The 27,997-nt window shown below is 35.7% G+C and overlaps 1 protein-coding gene across 1 annotated transcript; it reads right to left on the bottom strand.

The window, feature by feature from the left end:
- Window positions 1–9,322: 9,322 nt before the first annotated feature.
- LOC105225425 (hairy/enhancer-of-split related with YRPW motif protein) lies at window positions 9,323–13,690 on the bottom strand. The gene is made up of 3 exons (XM_011203876.3): window positions 13,348–13,690; window positions 13,071–13,285; window positions 9,323–11,052 (listed from the first exon to the last, which is right to left on the bottom strand). Exons 1-3 carry the CDS (start codon window positions 13,518–13,520, stop codon window positions 10,130–10,132), a joined length of 1,311 nt encoding a protein of 436 aa, XP_011202178.2. The 5' UTR covers window positions 13,521–13,690; the 3' UTR covers window positions 9,323–10,129.
- Between the last annotated feature and the right edge of the window lie 14,307 nt (window positions 13,691–27,997).

Below are 27,997 nucleotides of genomic sequence, written 5' to 3'. Positions count from 1 at the left end.
TTTTTTTTCTTACGGTTTTACTATCACTTTTTTCAGTTAAGTCCTGCAGCAAAATCCCTATCTTCTCCAAGTCTGCCGTAAGGAACTTCGTTCCAAAAATTTTACAGTGATCGGATTTAGTTGAAATATGCGCCTTTTCGTCCTATGATATGTTTCCATCTAGTATCCAGGATAAAACCTCCCATGGTGGAACACTACACCCTTCCTGTTGGCCAATTCTAAACGCTTCTGGTCGATTGCCTGCTTGAAGCGGTCCAGTTGTTCGCAGTAGATGGTAGAATTAAGCATCTGGCCATATGGGGGCAGCTCATAAACCAGTCGTCGCGAGTCTTCCGCCGGCTGGTTTATCTATGGTGCCGTTTTCACCCACTCTGAATCGTCGAATCCATTCGTCCGCAGTTCAAAGTGATAGAGTACCATCCCCCAAAATACCATTAATCTCACGGAACGTTTCTCTAGCGGATTTGCCTTTAACGAAGGTAAACTTTAAAATAGCGCGAATTTCGGCGTTAGTGAACTCCATGTTACACGTCTATAACAACGCAATATCCGAACTAATCATGCATAGCGTCGTTTTGTAGGTTATGTCATGACCTTTCAAAGATGTATAGTATTGCTAGATACGAGCTCTGTAGCGTTTTATACGTAGCCGCGAAATTCCAAAGAGAAAAAGGCGAAAGGGAGATGTTTGACAACCTAATATATTGAGAGACAAATGTCAAGAACATGTGTTATATTTCAATATAAAGCCTTTTATGAGCTTCTCTTTTATAATTTTCCAGTCGACATTCTTTTTTTAAAGATCAGCAATAATCTGACATAAATGAACGATCCTACCAACATTGCCACCATTGTCGCTCTCTTTTTTCTCACTTTAATAATGTAACTTACCCGAACATTTATCTAGATGAAAGGATTATTTGCTCTTAGAATCTTAAAATTTGCCACCAATTTCTTTATATTTCGGAGTTTTTTAACTAGGATAATTTGGACTATCAAAAAGAAACTTTTCCAAGCTTTACTTTCCGGAACATGAATCGTCGTATTTGACTATTAGTCCACCATTCAATTTTTCCAAACCATGTTTTTGAACACAATCATGATTACAATAAGATTCTACCTCGCCCACCACTGTGAAAAATTTTAAAAATCATTCCTAACGTGATCACGTATTAAATTACTAAATTAATTTTGAGAAAATATTTTACTATTACTAATAGAATGTTCCGATTACTGTGGATTTGGCGACTTCATTTTATCTGAGAAATCCATTCAAATTATATTTGAAACGAAATAGAGATTTTCATTTAGTAAAACAGAACATTTTGTAGACTGTAAGCGTAGCTATCTTCACGTTTGATGTTTATTTAAACTTTAAAACTTTCCGCATAATATGTCGCATATTTTCGGTAAGGAGCCTGAAAGTGCTGATGTGCACATGTTCGGTATCTTGGGCATAGTCGGCTATTTTGCGGAAAAGGTGACAGGTGTATATTCAAGGCACTATTTCTACAAAGCTTGCTATATATATATATTACTATTACTGTTAAAATATTTTGATGAAATACATGAATGAAATAACTCCTTGGCGCGTTGATCCGGCCAGTGTTCATTTGCATCGATTCCCTTAATCATCCGAGTGTTAAAACGTATAACATGTGGGCCACCTGTGCATATATTATATTATAAGTGTCTGCCATTTGGAGAATGAAATATGAAAAATTATCAACTGCGCTACATGCATACATACTTGTATTTACGTATTTGGTTTGGTTTCAATATTAACAATTTATTCGCAATTTTTAATAGATCTGCACATGCAAATGCTCACATATGACAATAAATTGTACTTCGAATAAAAATGACAATAACATAAAATACATTCCAAAAACATTATTCACTTAATTGCACTTAACCGCATTAAAATGTTGACAACTAAAACCTCAAATCGTTTTTATCGACGTTCGGAGCTCTGCTGAGGAACCTGTTGCTGTCGAAATCATACAGCAATTATCGTTTAGCAGTGAATTTGCGGCCCATGGAACCACCCCGAAATAGCCACTGGGAAACATACCTACAATAACAATTCATAATATATACCTACAAACATACATGCATGTGTGTAAATGTTTCTATGAAATTAAATAGAAAGTAGATAGATTTCTAAGCGCACGTGAGTTGGGGTTGTTTTTCGAAAGCCTGTCGAATTTGAGTGGGAACTTTGAGTAAAGTTGCGATAGAGGCGATTGATTCAACAGGGGTGTGTGACTATTGATCTGAATGCAGCGTGGGAAGTCGAGTCGAAAAGGTCTCTCACATTTAACACGAGCTACTCGCACTTCACTACTATCAATGCAGTGACTTATTGTTCGCAGATATTCACACTTGTGGACATTTATAATTGAAAGTGCTCGAACTGAAAAAAGTGAATAAATGTTACGGCTAAAAGCAACAATATAAATAATATAGTCAGGAGATAAATAACCATGAATACAAAAGGAATAGAAAACATCACATTTACCGGAATTTTGAGACCGATGAGAAGTTTTCAAATCAATAAAACGAAAACTTCAAAACTTTATTAAGCTGATTATTAACAGCGAACTTGAGCTGAATGAAAGTAAATACATATGTGTTACTTGAAAGCAATATTTTGTTATTTTTGCATTTATATGCAGTTATGCTACGAGAAGAAACTCTTCATTCAAATTTGTACCTGCGCATGGGGAGATTGCGTAAAACTGGAATGTGAAATAAGGTGTGCTCAATGATCTGTGAGGCGACATTTACCTACCTAATAAGCAACAAACATGTTTCTATATACTCAACCATCTATTTGCATACGTTTGTATGTTCATGAACCTTTGTGAATACAAGTTCGGTTAAAAGTATTCAAAGCAGTTATCACAAACCCTTCGCATCCACAATATGCACACATAATTAGTGACCATTCCTTAAGCAAGGATTATGTAAAACTTTCAAGTTCTAGTTCACTAACTATAGCGTATTAGTAAAATAAACACGTGTCTTTTTTGTAAATATTAATACCTCCATTTAAATACTCATACCATATTTTGGCTGTGACTTCGGCTGCGGCCTTAGCTACTACCGTAGTGCATATGCAAATTGAGTTGACCAGTGGTCAATAGCTATTGAAACAGAAAAATATGCAAATCTACTTTGAAACCTACATATTGCTTTGAAACAGCAGTATTTTGTAAAACTTCATGAGCGAAATTTCCATCTCAGTGAAGAATAATGATTATTTTTGTGCATGGTGAGCAGGGTTGTCATTTACACTGTTAACTACTCCTTCCACTCCGCAATAGCGAAAACCTCCAAAATTTTGTGAGAAAGGTAAATTGAATATTAGTCTAACTGCTTTAACACAGCAGATTTCATACATACATACATATGTATGTTAATTACAATTATAATTGGTATGAAATTTAACTAACAGCACGAGAGCGTATGAAGGACATGCAAAAACCATTTTCTCATATGCAAGATAGGAAAATGAAAAAATCTTTATGAAATGGAGTGCATGGTATTACGGAAAATTGGCGAAAACTTTCAGCGGGTGGTATTCTTTATGCATTCTGTGTTGCCAAATATAATAACACTTAATAGTTAAATGTGTTTAACACATTCGAAATAATTCCGATGATCATTAATTGGACAACCAAAGTAATTCCGGAAGATACTGAACTGAATTTTAATAGCGTCAATGCTGACGAATTTATTATTACATACTGTGCCCAAAAAATAAGGTGACATTGTATTTATTTTGAAAACTCTTTATTTATTCTTCCAAATCAATTTTATCTCCTTCAAAGTAATTCCCTCCCGATGTAATGCACTTATGCCAACGGATTTTCCAATCTTCGAAACACTGGTTGTAGTCACTTTCCGGGATGGCCTTCAGTTCCGTCCTCGCTGCGGCTTGAATCTCCTCTATCGTATAAAAACGGTGTCCCCGGAGCGGTCTTTTGAGCTTGGTGAACAGCCAGAAGTCGCACGGCTCCAGATCAGGTGAATACGGTGGTTGCGGAACGATATGGGTTGAGTTTTTGGCGACATGATCACGAATTACGAGGGCTGTATAGGATGGTGCATTATCGTGGTGTATAAACCAAGAATTGTCTTTCCACAATTCCGGCCTTTTTAGGCGGGTATCGTTACGCAAACAACGCATAACGTTCAAATAATATTCCTTGTTGTCTGTTTGGCCGGTTGGAAGGAATTCATAATGCACAACACCACCATAATCGAAGAAAACAGTCAACATGACCTTGATTTTTGAGCGACTTTGACGCGATTTTTTTGGTCTCGGCTCTCTTTTGGCACGATATTCGCTCGATTGATCGGTTGTTTCGGGGTCGTAAGCACAGATCAAGTCTCATCGCCAGTTATAATGCATTTCATGATACTCTGGTAGTCGGAAAGCATCGTTTCACACACTTCAACGCGACGCCTTTTTTTCCAAAAAATTCAATGTTTTCGGTATCAGTCGAGATTTGACGCGCCTGAGGCCCAAAACATCCTTCAAAATGGTATTGGCTGAGCCTTTCGATATGACAACTTCATCAGCAAGGTCTCTAATTGTTAATCGACGGTTTTTCAACACCAAATCTTTGATTTGTTACACGTGAGCTTCGTCGGTTGAGGTTGATGGTCGTCCTGGACTTCAACACGTTCACGGCCGGCTTGGAACTCACTATACCACTTGTAAAAATTTTTTTAGATAGAGCCTCATCACCAAAGGCTTTCTGCACCATCATCAATGTATCCGCAGCAGAAAATTGATTCCGTAAACAAAATTTAATGCAAATTCTTTGCTCAACAAATTTCGACATCGCAAAAAACGAATAACTCACTTTTAGCAGCTCACAAAACGACACGTATGTATCTTAAACACTAATGAATATTTTGACATGAAATTTGACATAAATGTGAATGACAGTACTACCAACCTAAAAAAAAATAATTCTCCAAATCCTTCGACGCGCGCAGTTTAAATTCAAATGTGGCCTTATTTTTTGGGCACAAAGTATATTTTCAATATTTTTGTAAGTATTTTGCTAAAGAGAAAATATCAAAGCTTGGTATTATACAAGTAGATCTGGTTACCAAGGAGCTAACGTTTCTAGTTACATTATTTGAGGAAAAAACTTAGCTAATCAGTTGAAAGGGGTATGGTAGAAGAACGCGGAACTTCTTCTTCTTTACTGGCGTGACACCGCTTACGCGGTTATAGCCGAGTCAACAACAGCGCACCAATCGTTTCTTCTCTTCGCTACGTGGCGAGGCCAGGTCCTTCTCCACTTGGTCCTTCCACCGGAGTGGAGGTCTTCCTCTTCCTCTGCTTCCCGCGGCGGGTACTGCGTCGAATACTTTCAGAGCTGGAGTGTTTTCATCCATCCGGACAACATGACCTAGCCAGCGTAGCCGCTGTCTTTTAATTCGCTGAACTATGTCGATGTCGTCGTATATCTCGTACAGCTCATCGTTCCATCGTATGCGGTATTCGCCGTGGCCAACGCGCAAAGGACCATAAATCTTCCGCAGAACTTTTCTCTCGAAAACTCGCAACGTCGACTCATCGGTTGTTGTCATCGTCCAAGCCTCTGCACCATATAGCAGGACGGGAATTATGAGCGACTTATAGAGTTTGGTTTTTGTTCATCGAGAGAGCACTTAACTTCTCAATTGTCTACTCAGTCCGAAGTAGCACCTGTTTGCACGAGTTATCCTGCGTTGGATTTCTAGGCTGACATTGTTGGTGGTGTTAATGCTGGTTCCTAAATAGACGAAATTATCTACAACTTCAAAGTTATGACTGTCAACAGTGACGTGAGTGCCAAGTCGCGAGTGCGACGACTGTTTGTTTGATGACAGGAGATATTTCGTCTTGCCCTCGTTCACTGCCAGACCCATTTGCGTTGCTTCCTTGTTCAGTCTGGAGCAGAACAAACGGCGCAAGTGTTGAGACCTATGATATCAATATCATCGGCATACGCCAGCAGCTGTACACTCTTATAAAAGATTGTACCTGCTCGATTCAGTTCTGCAGCTCTAATAACTTTCTCCAGCAACAGATTGAAAAAGTCGCACGATAGGGAGTCGCCTTGTCTAAAACCTCGTTTGGTATCGAACGGCTCGGAGAGGTCCTTCCCGATCCTGACGGAGCTTTTCGTGTTGCTCAACGTCAGTTTACACAGCCGTATTAGTTTTGCGGGGATACTAAATTCAGACATCGCGGCATAAAGGCAAATCGTGCTGTCAAAAGCAGTTTTGAAATCGACGAAAAGGTGGTTTGTGTCGATTATATTCTCACGAATCTTTTCCAAGGTTTGGTGCATGGTGAATATCTGGTCGCTTGTTTATTTGCCAAGTCTAAAGCCACACTGATAAGGCCCAATCAGTTTGTTGACGGTGGGCTTTAATCTTTCACATAATACGCTTGATAGAACCTTATATGCGATGTTGAGGAGGCTAATCCCACGGTAGTTGGCGCAAATTGTGGGGTCTCTTTTTTTATGGATTGGTTCTTCGCCGCCGTGTTTGAATAGCTTGGCCGGCAATCCGTCGGCCCCTGCCGCTTTGTTGTTCTTCAGGCGGGCAATTGCTATTCCAACTTCTTCATGGCCGGGTAATGGAACGTCTGCTCCATCGTCATCGATTAGAGAATCGGGTTCGCCTTCTCCTTGTGTTATGTGTTCACTGCCATTCAGCAGGCTGGAGAAGTGTTCCCTCCATAATCGAAGTATGCTCTGGGCATCGGTGGCTAGATCACCTTTGGGGGTTCTACAAGAGTATGCTCCGGTCTTGAAACCTTCTGTAAGTCGTCGCTTTTTTCGTAGAATTTTCGAGCATTCTCCGGAGTGAATGATAGTACTCGGCGACGGAGTCTCTCTCCCACCACGAATCCAACACCAAACTTGCGCTCCTTTATATGGCCACTGTAGTAAATGTCACAAGAACCTACTCGTCTCTGTCCTTGTCCCGTCCATCGCATTTCCTGGACGGCGGTGATGTCAGCCTTTATCTTTACGAGGACATCTACCAGCTGGGCAGCGGCACCTTCCCAATTAAGGGACCGGACATTCCAGGTGCATGCCCTCAAATCATAGTCCTTATTTCGTTTGCCATGGTCGTCATCAAAAGGGGGGTCTCTCATCCGAGGCTGTTGGTAGTTTTTCATTGGGGGTGTTTTTTATGTGGTGGGGTTTGGGACTCCAGCGCACAACCCTATGCAGGGGATGTTTCGCCTTCTCACTTTAGCTCGCCTTCAAACGGATGTTCTTAGGCTACCCAGAGGATACTTGGTCAAAGACCGGAAGTCGTGAGCTGCTTGAGTCATATGTAAAAGAATCGTTTCTGGCCACTCCCAAGTGAATGGCGATCAGAGAACTTTCCTCACTTGCGTGAACTTCTACACATGACTCCATCCTCCACAGAACGCGGAACCACCTAGTGAAAAAATGTACACGCATGAACGCATGTAACAGTCAAGCAACGCATTTGTTTTTGTAATTTTGTAGAAAGAGCGCAGGTGAAATTGAAAACAAAACTTCGAACGCTGTTTGTTTACACATCTTCAATGTACCGTTCCTGAATTTACAAAAACAATTATAAAGCAAGAACCGTTTATTAATCTCTTGCAACATGTTGCTACGGAGTCTGATAGTTTTGTTCACCTAAAGCTTGTTTGTATCGCCTAAAAATTATCGAGTTAAATATAGGGTTATAAGTGTTCGTCTGTGCAAGTGATAGCTTGAGTAAAAATTTAAATATCTTAATGAAACTTGATACGGATGATGCTCCTTAGCAAAGGAATGAGGACGAGTTCGTAGATAGGTGTCATCTGTTCACTGCTATTCCTACAAAATGTTATTAAACGATAAGTCAATTTGCTCAGAACAGGTCTCTTAAGCACCTTAACCGACAACACTTAAAAAGGGTGATAACCCCACGATTCCCACATATCGATTTTGATAAGAACTACTAAAAGTGCGATAAATCAATAAATAAATACATCAGAGGCATTAAATTTTACATTCCAGATGGTACTAGAAGGTTTTATAGGAGCCGAGGTCAAAATTGGACGATTTCGGTAAAAACCCATATTTCAGACCACAATCGATCGACATCGACCGTATTTGGTATATGGTATTATCTTGACGTTCTTATGTTCTAGAGCGAAAACAAACTACTATGGACCAAAACCACGTCTACTTCCCTTATAATCCAATTTTAAGTTCCATTGGACATTCATATCCCAAAATGCAATTCGAACTTAAAGATGACCACCAAAAATTGTCCAAATCCGACCTAAACTATTCAAGTCCACAGTTAACGAATATGTGTATCAAACATTCAATTGCGAACATTTTATCGAAAATATCAGTCAATCTGTGGATATGTTATTTAAATTTGAAAAGAATACTTTCAGAATGCCTGTATGTGAAAAAAGTGTTGAATTGGATCAATAATTTCTTTAGCCTCCAGCTACATAATATAAAGATTTTCGAAATTCTAGTTGACTTTATACCGCATATATCGGGCAAATATGTTAGTTATTTTAATCAAATTGAGAGAACATGTTTTTTTAAAAACGGCGATTCTTTGTGCCTAAAATGGATAAAATCGGGTGTGAACTTGTTAAAGACCCCATATAACTTACAAACCTTATCAAAATTGTTCTTTTAATAAAAATTCTTATTTATTTTGTTCAGGAAGGCAATAAAAAGCCTTACCGTCAAAGGGTAAATTTTAAAAATCTTTAACAATATTATGACTAATCCAATGGTTTTGGATTATAGGCCATGGTATTCAAGGGAGAGCTGCCGTGAAAAATCAAATAAATTTGTTGGTGTTATGATTGGTAGGTATTGTCAAGTTCATTGCAACTCGTTGGGCATCTCTAAATTGTTTTTTTTTTTATCGATTGATCAATTGATTAAACAATTATTCTAGTCGCTTTAATTGCAATTTAAATGAACTTATTTTAATCAACAAACAACATTAATTTCAAACTTTTCTTATCTTTCTTATTCCCAGATGCATTAATTTGTTCGTGGAAGAAGCGCTACTTTAAAAACTGCAGCTACAATAAAATTTAAATAGAGTCGGAAAAAAACTTTTTGGAATAATCTGAGTTATGGTATCCTCAGCAAGAAAAATATTAAAAATAAAATAAAAATTAAATTTAACTGGCGTAAGTGTTATTTTTTCATGATTATAATTAGTGATTTCTCGGACATAAGTACCTTTAGCATGGATATTCTTTTTACCGACCCTTAGATAAGGTGTGATGTAAGTACTCTTTTTACCTATCCTTAGAATCTTACTTTGTGATTACTCCTTTTAGAGCCTAATATAAGGTACTATTTCACCAGTTACCGGGTAAACGAGGTAGTGGTGATTGACACTATTTGCGGAAATTTCATACAAAAACGGAAATAAAAAACGCATTAAACAATGATCGACAAGTGGATCTGGCCTCCAACCAGTTTTTCCTGTCCTCAGACCTCAATAGAATCGTCTGTTTCGCGCTATTGAAACCTCCTTTGAGCAAAAAATAATCAATCGCGCTATACAAATTGTGTAAAATTTGAATATTTCTTTAATCGGTACATCCAGATTCAGAGATGAAGTTATTAATGATATTTACTCACGGTTTGTTTATTTATATTTAAAATCATTTTTTTAATATCTATACAATATTCGTGTTTTAAAAGTAATAAGAACGCTAATACTATTTGTACAAGTATATCTACAATAACTTTGTATAAAAATATATTTACCATACATATTCTCACGTTTACCAAATGTATATTAAAGCTTAAATTTATTTAATCCTATTTCCCGGAAAATCCCTAAAGTGAATATTTGTACACGTTGGATCACTGTATGCATACATATGTATATGTAAGTAGATTTCACATACATATACAATAGTTAGAAAATGTTAACATTATATTTTCCTTATTTCATAATTTCTACAAATAAATTAGGTAAGTTGGACTTGCATTTTTTATCTTTCGTGACTAGGTTATGAATATCATTACTGCGTTTTTTCAACAACAGTTAACCGAAGTTATTGTTATACATTTGCATATGGCCGTTAATAGGCCATTTCGGCACCCCATGGTCGATATGGCTTGGAACCGTTCGCGGCCACGTAATTCGAATTGTACTCCTGTGCAGCTGCAACCGGATAATGTGTGGAGCCAGGGTAGTTCAGACCAGTTGCGGCAATGGCCGCAGTGGGATTGCGATGATCAATGTGAACCTGGGAGTTGGATAAGTCCGCATAAGTGACGCCTTGTTGATCGGTGTGCGTGTGTTCTTGCGTGTAGTGTTGAGGCTGCGGCTGCGCTTGCGGTGGTGGTGGCTGTTGTGGTTGCTGCTGAAGATGTGATTCGTGCGACACAGGTGTTTGCTGCAACTGTGACGACGCTGTCTGTGTTTGATGCGTTGAGAGTGATTGCTGCTGCTGTTGTTGTTGATTTGGCTGATTGGTTGCGTGACTTATGATAGGCATCGTTTCACTTGACACTGTTCCATTGGCCGAAGAAGCTCGGTTAACCTGTCCAGGCGCCGCTTGCTGCTGCAGCTGTTGCTGTTGTGTGCTGTGTTGTTGAAGGTGGTGCGGATGCGGCTGAAGGTGCGTAGTGCTGCTTGGCGAGGTGCTCAGTGTGGGATAGGCATGTATTGGTGTGGGCATATACGTGGGATTGAGGCCGGGATGAGCAGTAGGTGTGCCTGGGTAAGGTTGGTAAGGTGCTGCACTACAGTTTGTCTGATAACCACTGGATGCGGACGCCGAAGTCCAGCCGCCGGGACTGGCACAACTCTTGGCCGACAATTCACGCTGTTGCACGAAATACTGCAAATGCGACATGAGGCGTAGGCGAAGTGGGTCCTGAATATCCATACCCTCTATGGTCACTAAGTAGCGCGCTACCTCGGCAGCGCACTCTCGAAAGCCGATAATATGGTAATCCATGGCGAAGCGTTGAGGATCATAGCTGAACGATTCAATACCTGCAAACATAAATAAATGCGGTTATAAATAAGTCATTAAAGTCAGTCATGTATGCAAACAATTGCACTGGCTTTGTGAATCAATACGCTCACTAAGTTACACACTCGTACATACTTAAATACACACATTGTTCACATGTTAAATACTAAATAAAAACTATCATTATTTTTATTCCCACAACAGAGCATATTTCATAGCCCTAGTGTAACCCCTTTGCCCTGTGAGAGGGTGAGTTTATGCTAGCGTGGTGTCTCGGTAATGTCTGTATGTATGCTCATAGTTGATGGAATATACAGAATTATTTGCATTACGGGTGAATTAATAGCGCGACAAAGGCACTTGCTAAGTTGCATAGAATTCCCTTTGCTGTAGGCAATTGACTGCTGATCCTACTAATGGCACCAAGGTGGTGGTGGTTTATGGGATAGTTGGGCTGGCGGATTAAAATGATAAATTGAAAGCGTGGGAAATCCTTTTTTGGTGGGAAAACTGGTAAAACCGAATTCACGCGTACGGTTTAGGCATATAATTGACATAACGGAGTTTATGAGTGCCCCCCAAAAATGCTTTCACTTGTAGGCAGTAGGTAAATATTAAAGGTTTTTAACTAAAATAAAAATTTAAAAAAGTTTGTCAAGAAACTTTTAATAAATGAAATGAAATGATAAACAAATTATTATCGTCTGTATTTTAGAGGTTTTCTTTGATTTAGTGAAATTAAACGCCCGGCGGTTCCTCCATGCACCTGATGGGTCCTCAAGGGAAAGTTTAAGTTCTATTTCATAAAATTTAAATTTAAATTTGTAAACTTTTTATCAACACTTACATCAAACTAAATTGTAATAACGATGAAGATTTCAAATTTTCAGCACCAATTATTTATTATCAATTTTACAATAGTTACTTGAAAATATAAAATTTTCCTTGAAATTATTTTTTCAAAGCACTCTTAACTCAAGTCAAAACGTAAATGACTGCAAAGCTCACTCACAAGTGGCGACTGAACTAAAATATAACGGATATATCAAAGCAACATGCGACGTGATGTAAAAAATATTTAAAAATGCATGTTCATTCATGAAAATTTTTCAAAAAAGTAGTAGTTCGTGGAGGAAATTCCAGACGTTTAAGGGTTAAGAACAAATTATCATTTCTTTTTATATAAGCATTATTTCCTTTTTAGTTATCCTAAAGTGGATGTATAGTTACTAAAAAAATTCAAAGAAAAATTCTTCAAATTTTCAACTAATTATTATTTTTTTTTAATTTTAGCGATATACTTATATTTGATTGCTACTGAAACTACAGACAACCAAAAAAACGTTAATTACAACATATGAGACAGCATCTCGAAAAAGTGATAAAACTGTAAACTCGGCTATAACCCCAATAAAGAAGAAGAAGATATGTACATATGAGCTTATAATTAAGCAAATCAGACTTCATACTATAACAAACTGTTTATTTGAGCGTAAATGTAGTTTAAATTTTATCAAAATTTATGTGTGTATGTGTATCACTTCTTATCCGTTTTGCACAAGTTCTGGCATAATCCCTGGGACATTACTGCAGTGGTATTACTGAATGAATTTTCTATATTGTATTATTTAAAAATCATAAACGATAACAATTAATAGTGGATCAATTATTTCATTAAGATTAAATTTTTCGTTATATCACTTAGATTTTGGACGAATCGTTGGGTTTGAAGATTTCCGTTAGCAAACGCTTGATTATTTTCACATATCAATTTTTATTCAATTTAGTCACAAATACAGACACCTAGATTCTTGTTACTTTCAATAGAAATTTGTTTTTGCACTTCACAAAACTTTTATTTTCTCATAAAACACCTTCAATTTCAAATGAAATCCTCGTTTCAACAAGTTGTATTTTAACATATTTCTGCTTTCTACGCACATCCAGCATGCGCATGCGAATATCCATGTGACAATAGTGTATGTACGATTGTATGTTCACTAAAGGAGCTTATATGAGTGCAATTCAATTAATTTACCTTTTGTTTGCAGATTTTTCAAATGTTCCACGGTTAATTGTAAGATTTCAGCTTTCTCCAATTTAGCAGAACCTTGCTTTTCATAAGCCGTTGGCACGAGACGTTTCAACTCAGTGAGTGAAGAATTTATGCGATCCCGTCGCTTCTTCTCAATAACACCTCGCCTTTTCTTACGTGTCAATAACTGACAACTTCCAGTTTCGCTGGGAGAAACTCTAGATTTTCAGAAGAAGAAAGTGTTAGCTTCTTTTTATCAATTGAAAAGAGAGTTACTTACTGCTCTTTCGAGGATTCCTCAGAGTAGAGTTCATCACAATCACTTTCGGATAATGCGCGTTTCAAGCTATGACTTTGCGGTGGCGGAGCCCAGTGACTGTGCGGCGTACTCGCCACGGGAGCCGCTCCGTAGCCCCAATGAACAGGTGTATTGTTATGAAGATTATGTTCCATTTTCGTAGCAGAAGTCGACAATACACAATTATTTTGAATGAACAGGTTAGAGTTATAAATTTGTGGTCAACTTGATGCCTATATAAAAACCAACTATGTATTTATTTTTGTTTAATTATTGCTAGAGCTAGATCCACACGTGACTTATCGTGTGTACGAACGGCGTTCGACTGATTTTGCAGCGCATGACCAACGTGCGACCTGCATGTGCCGGCATATCCTGAACCCTTGTCCCGCTTAGCGAATCCTGCACAAAGCTCATTGTAACGCCGCCAATAAAAATCTGGACTCAAACCACCCCCTGGCTATAGCCAAGCTTGTGCCAGTGTCGGCTTTGCTGACAAAGGTGGTGACAACAAGCCCAAAGCCCAACTATCTATATACAAATACACATACATATGTATACATTAATACATACATGCAAGTTATATTTTTCTCTAACCCGGTTGAAACCCGACGTTCAGAGTTATATTTATTTTAACTTAAGGCCAGTAAAACCCGCCAAAGTACAAAACACTTTTATATTAATTAATATTTAATAATGTTTATTTAATTTTAACACGAAGCGTCAAACCGCTCGCTAAAGTAATTCCTTTCTTAATTAATGCTTAGTTTAACTTAACATCATTATTTATACCCTAGCTTAACATACGATATTAATAAGATTCTTAGTAGAGTGGGTATTATATGTTAAGTACATTAACATTGTGGATCTCTATATATAGATAAATAAATTTAACATAATAGTAGCTATGTAAAGAGATTGAGATCCACATATATGTAACTCGCTTACCCTTATAAGATTCGAGTCCCTTCGAATCTTTTAAATCATATATTAATGTATAAGATAGTTTTATAAATTTATTTTTTCAACAGTTGTACTTAATTCTTACTAAACAATTATAATTAGTTAATATTAATTTTGTTTTTGTTTGCGTATAGTTTTCCATATTTTTAGCATATACATATTGATGCTATTTTATGAATTGTTTAATGTGTTTAATTCAATGTTTAATGTATTGAATTCAGAGGTCTTCGAAATTGGGCAACGTCCATTTTATTGGGGTTACTATAATGGTATTTGTTGAATCTTTTAGCTGTTTTATGTCTAATAGCAGCTGGATTTTTTGTATATAAGTTGGGATTAGTTAATTCTAAAGATATATTCTCTCTTTTAAGATTTTCCCTGGTAATAGTCTTTCTTTTCTTTGTTTCAGTTTTCTTTCTAATATGATTAAAATCGATATTTAGGTTATTTAAAAAGTCTACGGGTTTTACTTTAGTTGTGCTATGTATTGAGTTGTTATAAAAGTGGATAGCTTTTAGAACGAGCTCTTCTGCATCGTTAAGATGGCCAGAATTTTTGAGAATTCGTATATGTTCAAGAAGCGTGGAATGCAGACGCTCTATGTCTGAGTTACCAGTGTGAGAATTGGGGGTAGTAAAATGCACCTCAATACTATTCTCTTGGCAATATAATTTTATTAATGCGTTGTTAAATTCATTATCCATTACTAGTTTATTAGGTTTACCTAAAAATGCAAATCTTTCTTCTAGTTTAACCTTAACTGTTATCATATTTTTATCATTCAATTTATGGGCGGTTCCCAATTTTGTAAATTTGTCTAATGTAGTTAGAAAATAGGTTTTTTGAATTTGAAAAATATCGACATGCACAATTTCGTTTGGCTTTTCTGGCGTATACGTGAACAGGAACCGTTTTCTAATCGGCTTTCTATCGTATTTATTTTCGATACAAACTCTGCAACTGTTGCAGTATCTATTTATATATTTTAATAATTTTGGGTTGAAATATAAATCTTTCAACTCTTCGAAATTTTCCTGAATGCCTCTATGATTGCCATTTATATGAGTTTCGTTAATAAGGTTCAGTAGCGATTCTTCAGATTCTACATCGCTTGCTAATTTTGTGCATCTTATAAATTTCAGATGAATATTATTAGAGAAAAGTTCTATTAGCTTTGTTTGAATTTGGTTATATTTATTGTCCGGGAGTTCGGAGTATATTCCTACTGTGCCTTTTGTTAATTCTCTTCTGAATATATCATTTAGGTAATGAGTGTTACCAATATCATTTTCGCAAATGTAAATTATTTTGTATTTTCTAAAAAGTTTTTCAGTTGCTTTTTCTTTATGTTTTAGTATACGTATTTGAGTTTTATACTTATTAACAATTTTATCAGTTGTGTAGAAATGATTGTTTGCATCTTCTGAAGAGCTGTGGATACTATTTAATGAATTTTGATACAGTTGAATTCGACTTAAATAGTCAGCCACTTTATTCTCTTTCCCTTTAAGGTATTCTATATCGAATTGAAACTCGTCTAGCATTATTTTCCACCTAATTATTTTCGAATTTGGGTCTTTTAATGAATATAACCATTTTAACGGACGATGATCAGTTTGTACCGTAAATTTTCTGCCATAAAGATATGGACGAAAATATTTTACTGCCCAAACAATAGCTAGCAATTCCTTCTCTATTGTTGAATAATTTTTCTCGTGACCATTGAGTGTTCTGCTAGCGAAACAAACTGGTTTTCCTTCTTGGCTCAGAACGGCTCCAATGGCTATGTTGCTAGCATCTGTAGTCAGGATAAATTTTTTATTGAAATTTGGATAACATAATAAAGGCGGATTTATCAAAATGCTTTTTAATTTGTGAAAAGAATCAACATAAGATTGATCATCGAGATTTATTTTTGTGTCTTTTTTCAGGTATTTTATCATTGGACTTGCCACCAAGGAATAATTTTTTATGAATTTACGGTAATACCCGGTTAATCCAAGAAAGGATTTTATAGCTTTTACAGTTTTGGGAAGGTTAATATTCTGTATTGTGGCTATTTTGTCTGGGTTAGGCTTTATGCCTTTATTAGTTATAATATGACCTAAAAAGTTTGTTTCCTTTGATAAGAATTTACACTTATCAAATTGTATTTTTAAATTGTAATTATTAAGCTTATTAAATATTTTTTGTAAACTTTCGATATGTTCAGTTAGAGACGTCGAGAAAACTAAAATGTCATCCATATATAAAATGCAAATGTTGTTTATAAAATCTGCCAACACATGATTCATCATTCGCTGAAATGTTGATGGTGCGTTTTTCAGGCCGAAAGGCATTCTTACGAACTCAAAATGACCTCTGGATGTAGAGAATGCTGTTTTTTCAATATCATTTTCATCCATTAGTATCTGATGAAAACCCTTTGCAAGGTCTAATGAAGAAAAATATTGAGCTTTACCCAATTTATCAAAAAGTGCCTCAATATTCGGCAGTGGAAATTTGTCATCTATTGTAATTTCATTCAGTTTTCTAAAATCAATTACTAGACGCCATTTTTGAGTATTTGAGTTATCTGATTTCTTTTTTACAATCCATAATGGAAAATTATATGGAGATTTGCTATGCCTAATTATATTTTGCTTAAGCATGTCGTTTATTTGTGTTTCTATTTCATCTTCTAAGATTTGAGGGTGTCGATAATTTTTGCAATAAATCGGTCTATCAGATTTTGTTATAATTTTATGTTTAATACAATTAGTAGTAGTTAAATTTTGACCTTCAATGTAAAATGTATTTTTATTTTTATGTAGAAAGTTTTGTAATCGTTTACTTTCTTCAGTATTAAGTTCTAAGGGCATTAAATTTTTAAATTCAGTTAATTCAACTTTTTCTAGACAATGAACTTCCTCGTAGTTAATTTCGAAATTATTATTAGGAAACCTAATTTCGCTACCATTAACTATCATTGAATTTGTTTGGAAATTAATTATAGCTCCAATGGGACCTAAAATGTTGACACCTATTATACAGTCAAATGCTGTCTCTGTGAAATTAGTAAGTTTAACAGACATGGTTTCATTTTTTGCGTTAAATTCGTTTGGTACGTTAACTATTACTTCTTCATTTATAATGTTATTTCCTATTAAAGTATTTAGCCGAATCGGTTTAGCTAACTTTCTCCTAATACCTATATGTGAAAAGAAAAGATAATTTCCCAATGTGGTGGCAGCTCCGCTATCGATTAAGCACCTTGTCTTAATGTTATTTATTGTTAGTACAATTATTGGTAGCTCGGCTCTGGAGGCTGTAAATGAAAATTTTGTGTTGCATGTTGTTCATCAACTTCCACAAAAGTAGGGAAATGGTTAACATTTCTATTCGGATATCTATAATTCATTGCGTTATGCCTAAAATTTCCAGTTTGACTTTGAATGGGTAAGTTCCCATTATAACCTTGAGTAGGTAATTTATGGTTTTGTAGGCTTCTACGATTACTAGTATTACGAAAATTTACGTTGCCAAATGCCAAAGTCCCACTCGTGTCATTGTTTACATTTTGGGAATTTTTGCTTTGAAAATTATTTCGGAAATTAGGAAAATTATTCGCAAATTTTGTATTCATGTTTATTAATTTAATATCTTTTATTAAATTGTTTTCAATATAAAAGGTATATGCTTTATCAATAGTGTTAATATGATTTTGTAATAACAAAGACTTGATATTAATAGGTAAAAAATTTATATATATATCAAAAATCATTTGGTCGTTGTTATTAGGTGTATATAACATATCTGGTTCTAAACTAAATTTAGTGTTCATCAGACTTAAAATTTTTCTTAACTTATGATGCAATTCTTCAATATTTTTTGCATCTACATTTAAGGCATCGCTTCTTAAATTAAAAAATGTTCTTTTAACGCCAAATTCTTCTTTTAGTTTTCTTAATATATTCTTCCAACTAGGACTAACTAAAGTTTGTATTACCTTTAATGCTTTGCCTTGAAGGCGGTTACCCAGCACTGTTTGTAGAGTTTCATGATGTTCTGTCGCAGTCAGCTGTAGTACGGTGGAGACATCTTGCAAGTAGTTGCTGAGCGTATATTCGTCTTCTCCAGTAAATGCAGGTAAGCTTCGTGCTTCTCGCAGACTCTCCGCTAATGTTAATGCCATGTTGAAATGTTAGCTCTCTCACTCTCTGATCTGATGAGCGCAGTAAGCCGTGCTTGGCGAGTTTTTGTGATGTGGATGATGTGGGTGGCGTGATAATACAATAAATCTCAGCTCTCTCACTCTCTAGATTGGCGCAGTAAGCCGTGCTTGGCGGGTCGATGATCTGGGTGGCGTGATTTAACAGTAACCTCAGATGTTAAATTTTTATTTTACTTTTCTTTTCTTTTAATTTTCGTGAACTTTGTTGAACTTTGCCGTTATGTGTTAATTTTTTTTTTTTTTTTTTTTTTTTTTTTTTTTTTTTTTTTTTTGGAACTGTAGAAAATATTTTTTGATTCGTCCACTTAATGTTCACTAGCGAAGTTGGGGATTTTATTTTGTATGTAATTTTGGTTTAGTACCTTTGTTATTTTTGCAATGTTAATCATTAACAGCGGTGTTAATGTTCTGTTTTGTGTAATATATAGTCACTTTGCACAATAAAGTCCCCTTTTTTTGATTTTACAGCAGTTTTATTTTAACGTTTCACAATTTGTTGTAATGAAGTTAATGTAAGTCATTTTACACAAAATTAGTTTAGCACTTCTAGTATAGTTTTTATTCTATTTGTATATTTATTTTCACATTTATTAATCAATTTTACTGAAATGGGTATCGGTTCGTTTTACCAAAAATTTGTTTGATCGGCGTTTTAAGGTATGATAACCTTTAATGTAGGAATTAAAAGTTTATGCGTTCGTATAGCACAGTAAATTTTTTGTTTTTTTTTTTTGGTTAAAGTTTTTTTTTTCTTTTGGTTAAAGTTTACAGTTTTAATGAGAAATAATTTATAACGTAGAAATTAAAATTGCGGTCGGATAGCACAGTTAACGTCTTAAATTTTTGATTTTTTTGTTTGTTCTTTTCACCTTTTTTTTTTCACTTATTTACTTATATGTACGAACGTTATATTTAGTAGGTAATATTAAAAAAATTCGTTTGCGAAAAATCCGTAATCACTGGATGTGGAACTTTTTTATCCACATCCCATCCTCGTCGCCAGTTATATTTTTCTCTAACCCGGTTGAAACCCGACGTTCAGAGTTATATTTATTTTAACTTAAGGCCAGTAAAACCCGCCAAAGTACAAAACACTTTTATATTAATTAATATTTAATAATGTTTATTTAATTTTAACACGAAGCGTCAAACCGCTCGCTAAAGTAATTCCTTTCTTAATTAATGCTTAGTTTAACTTAACATCATTATTTATACCCTAGCTTAACATACGATATTAATAAGATTCTTAGTAGAGTGGGTATTATATGTTAAGTACATTAACATTGTGGATCTCTATATATAGATAAATAAATTTAACATAATAGTAGCTATGTAAAGAGATTGAGATCCACATATATATAACTTACATACATGCATTAATAGTAAATCAACTTTCAACGGCATTGAGCACACGTCACAGCCCTCAGCTTCAGAGAAGGTCACGCAAGGATGCCAAGCGCAAAGGGTTTGCGCTGAGAGCGTGTTGATCCTCACCGACGAGCAAACAATGTGAGAGCGCTGAGCATATGCTCTCTCAGTGTCAATTTGCTATTGGTGCATTTGTTGCATGGGGTGGCATTAGGCTAACAAAGCGCGTAGCGAGTTACAAGGTGTTCTGATATTGTTTACTTTTATTGTTGTACTAATAAATATATTTAAAACTGTATCTATAAATGTGTTTCGATTCAAGCAATAATTGACGCTGCGTGATTGACACAACGCGAGCTAGATACACGCAGGCCTCACCGTTATCGATGCTGCAGCCGTGGTAGCCACTTGACGTTTCTACGAAAACAAAGACTAGGCTTGTGTTGCCTACGTGCTGCTGTGTTGTTCTGTTTATCTGTCTCCTGCTGCCGGCCACATGCAAACGCGTGGAGCACGCGACTTGAACTAACGCCGGTCGTGTGCGGCCCCAACAAGTGAATTGGCCTACATCTGTTGCCCACGTTTTCAAGGTCGTGTTCCTCTTTACAAAAGCTATGTGGATTTTCTGTCTCCAAACAGGTGTCTGTATATCCGTTTTTATGGGTGCGATTAAGAGTATCCTCTCCTCTTAATGTGCTTATGTCGACCGACTAGGTCAACCAAAAAAGATATTTACATACATACAAATGTGTTTATTATTCTTAGTTCCCCTTTTATACACAAGACATAAGTATGTATGTAAGTACGTTCAGTGCACATTTTGAACCGCATGTAACAGAACGTTTGTGACAACTTAACGGATTTCACACAGATAGCTATAATATCAAAGGAAAAATTGTGATTGCTTTCTATCAAGCAGTAATTTCTTGTATTATACATTTATATCACCTAATTGGCAAATATATTCCCGAAACATTATTTTATTACTTTTACTGCAAATTTTCACCATAAACTAATAAACTTTGTGTTGTGCTAAGTTCGGGTGTAACCGAACATTTTGTACTCTTGTAACTTGCTAGCCTGCTTAATACCTTCAGGTGTTGGAAATATTGGAAAATGCAGCAAGAGGATTCAACTTCATTGTTCGACAAATCAAATTGGAAACAAGTAAGGATACTCTCGCATGATAAAGTGATAATCGAGATTTCATTATCCGTCATTTACATATTTTTTTATTTTGCTGTAAAATTAATTAGATTAGTAGTTCCTGAGATATGGTTTTTGGTCCATAAGTGGGCGACGCCACGCCCATTTTCAATTTTTAAAAAAAGCCTGGGTGCAGCTCCTTCGGCCATTTCTTCCGTAAAATTTAGTGTTTCTGGCGTTTTTTGTTAGTCGGTTAACGCACTTTTAGTGATTTTCAACATAACCTTTGTATGGGAGGTGGGTGTGGTTATTATCCGATTTCTTCCATTTTTGAACTGTTTATGGAAATGCCTGAAGGAAACGACTCTATAGAGTTTGGTTGACATAGCTATAGTAGTTTCCGAGATATGTACAAAAAACTTAGTAGGGGGCGGGCCACGCCCATTTCGCCAAAAAAATTACGTCCAAATATGCCTCTCTCTAATGCGATCCTTTGTGCCAAATTTCACTTTAATATCTTTATTTATGGCTTAGTTACGACACTTTATGGGTTTTCGGTTTTCGCCATTTTGTGGGCGTGGCAGTAGGCCGATTTTGCCATCTTCGAACTTAACCTTCTTATGGAGCCAAGAAATACGTGTACCAAGTTTCATCATGATATCTCAATTTTTACTCAAGTTACAGCTTGTACGAACGGACGGACGGACGGACGGACAGACAGACATCCGGATTTCAACTCTACTCGTCACCCTGATCACTTTGATATATATAACCCTATATCTAAAAAAACACAAGTTTTGATATTCAGATATACTTTTATCAGGAAAGAATTTTCTCCATATATCAATTATGTACATATCTCACACATTGACCGATTTTTTCGATAAAATGTCAACTATAGGCACTCATACTCGGTAGTTAGGGTGTTCAACAGTCTCGATTCAAAAAGTTTGAAAAGTTTTAGTCATAAGATGGCACACTTCATTACAGTACCTGTCCAATAAATTACGAACGAGAGCAAAAAAACAAATATATATATATATATATATGGCGACAAAATATTGAATATGATTCAATACAAAAATATAATAATTTAAGTTTAATGTATATAGCATATAAAAAATAATTTTTTTCTAAAATTAGCCAAATATTTATGTTTTTATTAATGATTAAAGTTAGAACTATTTTCTACTTCGTTCGTAATTTATTGGACAAGTACTGTATTCATGGAAACTTTTATACCGGTGCACTTTAGAACTACAAATTGCAACGAATTGTAGCAAGTGATGCGCAATTCATATTTCTTCATTAATAGCTTATGTGTAAGTACGGTATTGACAATAGCGAGAAGTTATTCGATCTGAGCTATTCGATACGGACATACTACTGTGATCAAATTGAAAAGTGAATTTTGTCCGTTTCATCTCCTTCAAAGTAATCCCCTACCGCTGCAATACACTTATGCCAACGAATTTTCCAGTCATCACAATCACTTTGAAAAATCCTCCGTCGTGATGGCCATCAGAGCCTTCTTTGATTCAGCTTTTATGTATATCCTCAAATTTACCGATTCGAAAAACACGCAAAGTATAAATTAAAAATCCACCTTTCAATTTGATCACAGTAGTATGTCTAACTTTAGTTTTGTTTTGATTTAGTTGTCACTTAGCTGTAGTTTTTGACAATTTACGAAGCAACTGTAATGTACTTGCTGAAAAACTTTAGTACTTATCAGAAAAAGCAAATACTTTCGCGCTTTATAAGTGAATGTGAAAGAATTGGATAGAGTTAAAAAATAATGTTATATGGGAAGTAAATGTGGTCCGATTTCTCCCATTTTTGCACAGTTGTATAGGAATAACATAGGAATGTAATGTACTGAATTTGGTTGTTATCGGTCGAGTTGGTCTCGTGCTTTGAATTTTCACCTAATTGGTGCTACGCCCATCGTCCAAATTTGTTACCGCCTGCTGTAAAGCCCTCTAGTACCATGTGGAGTGTACAATTTAATGTCTTAGTTATAGATTTATCGCACCTTTAGTAGTTTGTAAGGAAACCGTTATATGGGGAGTGGGCTGGGCTATAATTCGACTTCACCTATTTTTACATTATCGTCAGAAGAATTAAAAGAATTTACCTTGTGTAAGTTAGGGTTATGTACAAATACATTAAATTTGTTAGGTGCCCCTCCTTAATGTGATTCGTTGTGCCAAATTTGAGTTCTGTATCTTAATTGCAGATTAGTTATTTCACTTTATACGTGTTCCAATATTGGCGTTTTGTGGGCGAAGCCGGCGCTCGATTATGCCCATTTACAATGCCAAGGAGCATGTCCAATTTTCATCAAGATATCTTAATTTTTACTCATGTTACAGCTTGTACGGAAGAACATAAATACAGTTAAGTGAATTTAATCTCGTATCATCATCGTGATCATTTATATAGATATAGTACATATATATACATATATAACATTATATCTATCTCGCAAAGTTTTAGGTAACACTATTATTCTCTGTTGCAAGAGTATAAGAAGGGAAGGAAAGTTCCTGAAGGTATGAGTTTCACCATTTGTGTAAAGATTTAAGACGTTATTCGCATATAATATATTAGTTATGTATTTTAAAGCGGGTTGGCGCCGAAAAAATTTTAAAACTTGTTTCTTGTATTGATCATTTTTACGCTCGATGTCGGTCAGCATCCACTCTGCGGGGCCTGTGCGTTTTCTTATGAAAATGTGCGCTCACAGATTGACGCTTATTTCTCGCATTCGTCAACTTTGCCCCCGTCTTGGCTTTGAGCACCCACTCTGCAGACGCCCTTGACCTGGTCTGCATGGTCTGGTGGCATGCATGTTAACCAGTGTCGACCAGCTCCTACTATTTTTAGTCTTCGTTTTTTCACACCTACAGTTGAGCGATCGTTTTTTCACACCAATATGCCCGAAGCTTCGCAGCAAATTAGACACTCGCTACTGCAAAATTTGTTCTTGCACTGAGCAAAAAAATGGATCAATGTTTTATGTATGAAAATGAAAATAATCTTGCGCAATGTATGTTGTGAGTACTTTTAAGAGTACTTTTAAGAGTAAGCGTCTTTTCAATTTAGAAAAGCATTTTTTAAATTCTCATAAAGATATTTCTAATCTTGAAATTTCCGAAAGAGAAGACAAATTAGCGAATTAAAAAAAAATGAACAATTTGATACTGAAGAAAAGGGTAAACAAAAGAAAAAGGCGTCGTTTATAGTTGCTCTTTATTTTCGGTGTAGCTGCTTTGTTTACTTTTTGTTTCGCTGCTTGCTTCGCTTCTTGTTCTTCTCATACTATGTTCAGACCGACACTTAATCACACGATTTCGGCTGTTGAATGGATTATCCCACTAATCTTAAAAATTTATCAAGATTTCGCCATACAAAAATGACAGTTCCAAATCACTTCATTGAAATGATTTGAAACTGATCCACGCTAAATCTGTCCGTGCGACTCTGATTTTGCGCAATCTACTTGTCAGCACTGGAAAAATACTAGTCAGCACTGGAAAACTGTTACATTATCACAGCTGATTTAGACACTACAAAGGGAAAAAAATGTAAACAAACAAATTTTTTTTAAAGCAATGAATCTAATTTCACCTGAAAATCGACCAAGCAAATGAAAAAATGCATCCATTATTTCTATTATATGGAAAATATTAAAAAAAGACGGCTTTTATTTCAAAATACTATATGAAAATCTTTTCTTTTGGTAAATATTAAGCGATGTGAATTCATGAATGACAATAACAGCTGTTTTTTGATCTTTCTAACGGCAGTGAGAACACTGTTGGATTATGAAATGCTTAAATGTAATCTAATCTTTGAAATTTTCGGTCTGAACATAGTATTAACTAACACTTGTATAATTTTGTGCGTGTGGTAGTTTGGTCGACACTGATGTTAACCGAACAAAGCAACAGGCTTAAAATAAATGTAATACGAATTAAAGGATAATCAAAAATATGTAAAGGCACCAACTTTGTTATGAAAGCAAACATAATGTTCGACAAAAATTTATTTAATATCTAAGTCATTAAAATTCGTTAGCAAAAGACAAGAACAAGTAAGAGAGTGATGAGCACGAAATTTGCAAAAATTTAAACTGTGTAAATATTTTCAAGTGTTGTTGACAAACACCGACAATGTGACTCGTGGGCGCAAAGTTTTGAACTCAGGCCTTTTAAGAGAGGGGGATCCAAGCAGCATCCACCTCGGCTCTCAAGGCTATTCCGAGGAATGCCTTCCGTGACGCAGAAGGAGCTTATTTTGAAAGTTTTTTAAGAATTGTAACGGTTGGTTCAATAAACTTTTTAAATCGACTCAGCCCTATTACTTTCTGGACAAACTCTGTATACATATGTAAATATATATAAATGATTCAAAGACAACACATTTTACACCCGAGATCATAAGAGAGGGCCTTGTTAGGAGTTGGTTTCAAATTTGAACGTTGGACGTGACCCGCCCACATTTAAGTGAAAAACCATATCTCGACTTAACCGATTTCAACGAATTTTGGTATGCAATATTATCCTGACATTCCTACATTACGGTGTAAAAATAAATAAATAAACGAATAAAACTTTGCACGAAAAGTGCCTTTGAGGTGTGTCACCATATGAGGGAAAATTGTCCAAACGTACCAAAACTATTCAAGCCCCCAAATTCTCAATATGTGGACCCCAGTTTCTACTACATACTAATATTTTATCAAAATGCTTCGAAATAAAAATAAATCACTTCGATTTAAACATTACTACGCTTCAAAAATCGATATATTTCTAGAACAATGACGTGGTTATTCTTTTCCCCGTCATTAAATTGTTATATTATTTTGTCACGAGGTTCGCATTAAAAATCGTTGAAAACCCAAAAAAATATATACTATACATATTTATATACTATAAGTGATCAGCGGGACGAGCTGAGTCAATTTAGCCATGCCCGACTATCCGTTGCGTATTAATTTTCATACTTTTTTGAGCTAGATTTAAGAAGAAACTATAAATTAAGTCCGAAACTGAAAAAAATCGTTATATTTTTCCAAAAGGAAAAAATATATTCTGAGCCAAAGGTATTTTCGATTATGATCTGGGAACACTATGAATCATACGTTTCATAAAAGGTAGTAAAATGAACAGAAGAGTGGCGCTACAGCTATTTTTAATTATTCAATAATTATTGGGTAAAAATATTAAATATAGTATAATTCCAGAAAAATTTGAAGATGAACTGAAACTTGCTTACAATATCATACGTTTCACATATGTACGAGTATACGTGTATTCTTTGGTAAACATTTAAATATATCATATATTGATGTTAAAAGCGGTGCCCCTTAGCACTCAATTAAATTTCAAATCTCTTAAAATATTCTCCACAGCCATCCCGCTAAAAGCATTTGTTTCGAACAATGCACGCTAATTAAATATATCGCTGCAATTATGTTCGGGTCACGTCCATTTAAAATAGGCCATTTAAGTGGGTGCGATGTCCAAAAGTGCAACGATCGCAAGCAGAGAGCCGCTGGCGATTTGGGTCACAGTTTCTGAATTATTTATTATACACAATATTTGCAATCATAAATAATTTTAATTTTTTGCACTTGTCAATGTGTTTCGAATTTCATACACACCAACAAACGTATGTAATGTAAATGTGATAAAATGTAAATTAAGGTCATTGGAAATTCATGCCTACAAGTGCTCACATACATTACATACATGTGTATGTACCTATGAACACAAGTGCAGTTCGTGTACAAATATACAGATGCGCTTAGAATTAGAGAATCTGTGACAATACTCTTTTTGTGTGCATTTTCCTTGCGACTAGCCTTTCTGCAGTTACAAATATGCCGATAGAATGAAAATTTAGCGCTGCAGGGGATCTGCGGTCATTGTGTGTCACGCGCAACCACGAAGCGGCGGAGCAGTGCAAGGGCACACAATAACAACAACCACTCGTTCGACTGTGTGGAGTGGCTGAGCGGAGGGAATCGATACCTTGACAATGACACTTCAAAGCCAAAGCGGCGACTGTCATTGGTTTCACGAACGGTTAACGAAACAATGACGTGTTCGTTTGCAATTAAAAATTAAAATCAAATTGGCGAAACGTGTGCAAACGAGCCTTTGAGTGGCTTAGCAATATCCACTTGCACATGTATGTGTATGTATACATACATATTTGTTGGTGGAAAACACTTTGAATCGAACGCATCGAACGTATCAATCATTCGATAATTGCCGATGCTCAGTTTTACTGTTTTGGGAATACTTGAACAGGATGATCGCTATTCCTTGCCTCATCCATTCTCATCAATTCGCTGCATCACTCCGTACGATGCATACAGATGTACGTAAAAAACTCTAACGGGCAGGACGTTGATTGCTAATTTTTATCAACTCTTTACTTTTCAAGAATCAAAGTTACGAAAATATTTTCGGAAAATCATAACATCAACATGAACATGTAGCACATGTAGCTTTGCTACGAAGAATGAGCAGAATTATTAGAGGTCTCTTTGTTCTCTTTGTTTGGGATAGCTAGGAGTTGAACAGAAGTTAATAATTTTTTTATTGATTACTTTCGATTCTCAAAAGCTATTAAGTGATCAATTTTCACATGCCACAAAACATTGAAATGGTCGCACAACATTTTAAAGCAATCTTATTTCTGTGTACAATTTAATCTGGGCATTTACGCATTTCAGCTTTTAAGTGCTCAACACTAATACACATACATACGCTAGATATGTTGGGTGAAGTAACTGTTAATGCATGTTTTCCTAATTTAGCACAGTTTACCTTTTAAACGTTTTTTAGTCTCACAATAATGGTCACAGCCGCAGCTCTCCCCTCTCCAACTTGAGTGATGTGACTAATTGAATACAAAGAACCATTT

Source organism: Bactrocera dorsalis, chromosome 3, assembly GCF_023373825.1.
Source record: "Bactrocera dorsalis isolate Fly_Bdor chromosome 3, ASM2337382v1, whole genome shotgun sequence".
NCBI lineage: Eukaryota > Metazoa > Arthropoda > Insecta > Diptera > Tephritidae > Bactrocera > Bactrocera dorsalis.
Note: the sequence above shows the minus strand (reverse complement) of the source record. Positions and strands in the feature narration are given on the sequence as shown.

What these genes read in the sequence shown, in the direction of transcription:
- LOC105225425 (XM_011203876.3), bottom strand. Translation starts at nt 13,520, where the DNA reads ATGGAACATAATCTTCATAACAATACACCTGTTCATTGGGGCTACGGA. An exon ending in GAGGAATCCTCGAAAGAGCA is followed by an intron (nt 13,286 to 13,347) that starts GTAAGTAACTCT and finishes CTGAAAATCTAG; the next exon opens with AGTTTCTCCCAGCGAAACTG. An exon ending in GAAAAATCTGCAAACAAAAG is followed by an intron (nt 11,053 to 13,070) that starts GTAAATTAATTG and finishes TTATGTTTGCAG; the next exon opens with GTATTGAATCGTTCAGCTAT.